The sequence below is a fragment of the Myotis brandtii genome, unplaced genomic scaffold (genome assembly GCF_000412655.1).
Source record: "Myotis brandtii unplaced genomic scaffold, ASM41265v1 scaffold1601, whole genome shotgun sequence".
Classification (NCBI taxonomy): Eukaryota; Metazoa; Chordata; class Mammalia; order Chiroptera; family Vespertilionidae; genus Myotis; species Myotis brandtii.
The window spans coordinates 52,191-57,591 of record NW_005355839.1 but is presented as its reverse complement, the minus strand read 5'-3'; the positions used below and the strand labels follow the sequence as shown (position 1 = coordinate 57,591).

General features: G+C 38.4%; 1 protein-coding gene across 2 annotated transcripts in view; it reads left to right on the top strand.

Moving 5' to 3' along the window:
* Positions 1 to 4,424, top strand: part of LOC102245382 (eukaryotic translation initiation factor 1A, Y-chromosomal) — a 46,376-nt gene extending 41,952 nt beyond the window's left edge. For both annotated transcript variants that reach the window (XM_014536322.1, XM_014536321.1), the window contains 2 exons: positions 1,283 to 1,297; positions 3,466 to 4,424. In XM_014536322.1, coding sequence (XP_014391808.1) covers positions 1,283 to 1,297; positions 3,466 to 3,543 — 93 coding nt within the window. In that variant the 3' untranslated portion in view covers positions 3,544 to 4,424. The remainder of the gene's footprint in view (positions 1 to 1,282; positions 1,298 to 3,465) is intronic.
* The last annotated feature ends 977 nt before the right edge of the window (positions 4,425 to 5,401 follow it).

The following is a 5,401-nucleotide window of genomic DNA, read 5'->3' as shown; positions in this document are numbered from 1 at the left end:
GGGTCCCCAGGGGATCTACAGGGCGGGCGGAGCGAGCAGTTATGGCTGCTCTCAGTTCCGTCTCCAGTGGCTCTGCAACCGCTGCAGACCTCAGAGAGAAAGCTGCCTTTCCGCTTCTCCCGTTTGAGTCTGGGTCCCTAGAGACTCGCCCGGATCTGGAGCTCAGAGTCTGAAACTCCCTCCCGATTGAAGACAACAACCGCGCCCTCCGCCACCGACCCGCTCCACATGCACTCTGAACTTCAGTATTTCACTTCAGCACTGCGCCTCCTCTGAGTCTCGTATGGTTTCCTCTTTCCTCCTAGTTGTAGAACTTCCACTCAGCCAGCCTTCCTGTGGTTCTGGATGATGTCTGTTCAGTCTTTTAGTTGTATTTTTGAAGTGCCTGTGCGAGGCAGCAATCTCCGGCGTTAACCTATGCCGCCATCTTGGTTCTCCCCAGAACTTCTCTTTGAGAATGTTTTTTCTTAAATGAAATGTTAAAAGAAGAATATTGTTTGAATCCATTTGCAGAAGCATTGAAATTGTAATATATTTTAAAATCTTGTTAAAATAGAGGCCTCTTTGATCAAAGTATGTATTGAGATTACACTATTCTTATTGGCCAAATTTATGTTTGCAGTATGTATGTGTTTATATGTGAATATTTTCCTATCCTTTCCATTTCCTTTTTCTGAATATGCTTTAAAATGTACATAACATTAGGAACTAATGTAATAAATATTGATAGATGAAAAGAGGGATAGATGTGAATGATCATGTGTAGAAGTATTTAAACTGTATACCCTTGGTGGTGGGTATATGGTATTCTCTTGAATTTTAAGTTCTTTTAACTCCTGAACGTCTGAAAAGATGTTGGTGATTGAGAAATCTGGAGATCCCTGTTCTAGATCTGTGACTCCCAACCACTTGTGGTGCCCAACTTACATTTTCCCAAGGCCTTGAATCTTTGAAAAGCTCTGTTAATTTTGCTGCACAACCTTTGTGCTACATTTTTTAAAATTTCATCTAAGTATTTAAACACTCATTATATTTATTTACTTACTTTGAAGAATATTGCAAATTTAATTTTAAATAATGGTGCTATGTTTTTTGTTGTTTTTTTTTAAATTGTTAACACTGCTCTGGCTGGCTTGACTCAGTGGTTAGGGCATCAGCCTAAGCACCAGAAAATTGTGGGTTCAATCCCAGCCTGGGTGAGGGTGTGTACGGGAGGCAAACAATTAATGTGTTTCTCTTTCTCTTTCCTTTGCTCATCCTCTCCATTTAGTCTAAAAGAGAGAGAGAGAGAAAAAAAAGTCAGTGGAAATAATATGCATGGGTAAGGATTAACAAAAAGAAAAAAAAAATTGTTGGCACTATTATAGATGTCCCCTCTTTCACCTCTTTGCCTCCTCCTTAAAACCCCCATTCTGAAGGCCTTCACCACATTATTATCTGTATCCATTGGCTATGAATATATACATATATGTTCTTAGGCTAATTTCTTCCAGCCCTCCACATCCTCAGGCCCTCTGTCTTTATTATTTTGTTTAGATTTCTGGTTTTTAAACTATAGCTTTAGTACAGAGGTATTAAAAAACCTAAGCCTGAGTAAAGTGTAAGCTATACTATCACCTCATTTTTAAGCATACTATATTCCTCCTGTTTATTCCATCTCTCAACATACAATGTCTCTAGCCACTGCACAAAAGGGGCAGGGGAGCTAGCTGTTGTGGGTGTCATCTGGGCACCAAAAGATTGCTGTTTCCATTCCAGGTCAGGCACATGCCTGGGTTATGGGTTTGATCCCCATAGGGTGTGTACAGGAGGCAGCTAATCTATTTTTCTTTCTCACATCAGTGTTTCTCTCTTTTTCTACCTCTCCATTCCTCTCTCTAAAAATCAGTGAAAAAAATTTTAAAAGATGGGAAGGTGAAAATGGGGACATCTGTAATAATATAAACAATAAAAAGTAAAGAAAAAAGAGGAAGGAGATGCTAAACAATTTAACACCTTTTGTACCGCATAGAAATCTCTAAGACATACGCCAGGGACCGCATGTTATTTAAATCATCAAATTGCACTTTAGGTGTCGTTTTTCAATAATTATAACATTTTTATTTACAAAAACAATTAAACAATTAAAGTTCCTAGTATGGTACTGCGTAAAACATTTTCCTCTATGAAGAGGGGCCAAACAAAATTTACATAAGTATCTAGATTCGCTCCTTTTTCCATGGGCATGAAAAACGAGAAAACTCGTGAGCGGTCCTTAACAGATGGCGCGCGAAACATGAGAAAACTCGTGAGCGGTACGAAAGGTGTTAAGATTTGCCAACAGATGGTAATTGAGAAAAATTTGGTATACAGATTTCCTGTTTAAAAGGATTTATTTTCTAGATCAATAGTTCCCAATGTGGGGCACATGCCCCACAGGGGGCAGTTCGATTTTTAAAAAAAATATATTTTATTGATTTGAGAGAGAGAAACAGATTTGTTGTTCCATGCAGTCATTGATTGCTTCTTGTATGTGCCCTGATCGGGGATTGAACCCACACCTTGGCATCTTGGGACGATGCTCTAACCAACTGAGCTCCCTGGCCAAGGCCAGTTTGATTTTTAAGGGAGGGCAATTCGAGAATGAGTTATTAACAGTGAAATTTTTGCATTTCTTATGGTTCTAGTGGCCTATATACAGTAACAGTGAAATTTTTGCATTTCTTATGGTTCTAGTGGCCTCATATACAGTATATAAATATACTAGAGGCCCATTGCATGAAGAGATTCATGCAATAGGCCTTTCTTCCCCTGGCTGCTGGCACCGGTTTTCCTCCGGCACCCGAGACCCAGGCCTTTGGTTCAGCCACAGCTAGGCTTGGCTTCTCCCCTCTTGCCACAGCGAGGCTTGGATTCTCTACTGCAACTCTTCAGTCTTTGCTTTGTGCCTGCGTATGCAAATTAACCACCATCTTTGCTGGGTTAATTTGCATAGTCACTCTGATTGGCTGGTGGGCATAGTGGAGTGACACCAATTTGCATGTTTCTCTTTTATTAGTGTAGATATTGTGACATTTATGCATTTCAATTCTCTAGTATATGTTTTGAAACTTTATTTGCTATTTTTTCGTATTACTTCATATTATTATTTTTTAAACAATTTCTTAGTGATTTCTGCCTCCGTTCTTCAACTTTCCTTCGTTCTTTTATTTTTCTCTTTCATGGATGCTGTGTTTTTTGGAAGCTTGTTTAGACCAAGTTAATGACCTTTTAGGCTTCCTGCACATGAATAGTTCACTTTTTGAATAATAAGAATCATATGTCACGTGGGGTGGGGAGGGACCATCAGAATTTTAGAGATGCTTAGGTGGGGCATGGCCAAAAATGGTTGGGAACCACTGTTCTAGATTATCTAAGGTTCTTATTCAGTAGACTGTTTTATTATAAGAATTATTTTAACATGAATCTGATGTTCTTTTCACTTACAGATCTAAATTGAACTTAAAATTTCAGAGTATTTGTTCCATAGTTTGGATTTTGGCCATCACCTGTCAAGAAGACTAAAACTTCAGGATAATTGCAGTTTGCTAACACACACTGATTTGTTTTCATTGTTTTAAAGTACTTATTATCTTTAAATGAGCTGTTAACACTTTATTCTTTTGATGTAATGGAACTTAGGGATAAAAAATCACAAGGTCTGCTGTTAAAACATAGAAAGGAGAGGGGGGAAGAGAGAGAGAGAATGAATAAAGTAAATGTTTTCCAGTTAATGGATATTTTGACTAAATTGCTTTATCTTTAGATCAGTGATAAGTCCTAGTCCCAAGTAATTTTTTTTTTGTCTTTCTGTATGTTACCTAGATATTCTCTTTAATTTCTAATAAAAATTTGAGGAAGATAGAAATCTACATTTGAAGTTAAGAAAAGGGGCTATATTTTAATATTTCTGTAACTGGGTACTGTATTTTCAAACTGATAAAAGGATTATCATTTTTCATCATTTCATGCTGTCATAAATAACTAGCATTTATAAACTGCTTATTTTAGAACATGGCCTTGAGTAGCAGTTTTTAATTTATACGATGAGTATTTTAATTTATGAGTAGTTGCAAAAATTCAATGCTAGATAGTAACTCAAAATTGGAAGTACTGATATACTAGTCGAAAGTGTTTTTTACTTAATGTGTACAAAATTTCTTAAACAAGACAACTTTTAATGGCCAAATAAGGAGAATAGTTTGTACTATACCAAAAAGTTGTTAAAATGTGTCATTTTATTTTCAAAACTCATGCGTTTGTTACCTATAGTTTTGGGCTTTATGAACAATTAAATTACAATGTATAAGTGAAAAATTAATTCTATAATAAACTGGTATAAGGAAAAGGATGGGATCACAGCTAAGAAATATAATAAAATGTCCATTGGGTATATTTTGGCCTTAGTTTGTGTTACTGGTGTATTTTATTGTGTGAACCAATTTTTTGTGTATATTTTATTAGGAATTTATACTATGACCTTCCTTTTTAATATTTCGTTCATTTTGAAAGTTATAGTAAAATGAAATTAAGGAGGGGCTAAATAGGAACCACAATTAAATCTTATACAACTGGAATAGAAAAGGTTTGTTAAGTGGTTTAGAAACATCACTTTTTTCAGGGGGTTTTTTTCAGCAGAGAAAATTAAAGGGAATGTCTTTATCTGGTTTTAATTATATCCTATATAATAAAAGGCTAATATGCAAATTGACCAAATGGCAGAATGACCGGTCGCTATGACACGCACTGACCACTAGGAGCAGACGCTTAACGCAGGGTCTGCCCCCTGGTGGTCAGTGCGCTCCCACAGGAGGAGCGCCGCCCAGCCCAAAGCCAGGCTCATGTTTGGTGAGTGCAGCCGCGGTGGTGGGAGCCTCCTGCCTCCACAGCACTTGGACATCCCCAAGGGCTTCTGGACTGCGAGAGGACGTGAGCTGAGCTGGGGATCTCCCTGTCCCGCCTCTTCCCCCTCAACCCCCCATGCATTAATGTCTTGCACCAGGCCTCTAATATATAAAGAAGACTACATCTACACTAATAAAAGAGAAACATGGTAATTAGCGTACGACCGCTACCCTTCCCATTGGCTAATCAGCATATCCTTATGCAAATTAACTGTCAGCCAAGATGGCGGCTGGCAGCCATGCACTGAAGCGAGCAGGCTTGCTTGCTCCAGTGACGGCGAGCTCCAACGTTCCCTGCCTGCCGCTGCCGGCCTCTGAGTTGCAACTATAAGCAACTATGTACTATGTTGCAAATAAGAAGCTAAACAAAACCCCAGAAACCAGCTTTCATTCAGCCGGGCTTCAGCTAGCCGGACCGCAACATTGTATTGATGTTTACAGCAGCAAGGCCTCAGAGCTAAAGCTGGCCCAGAATAAAA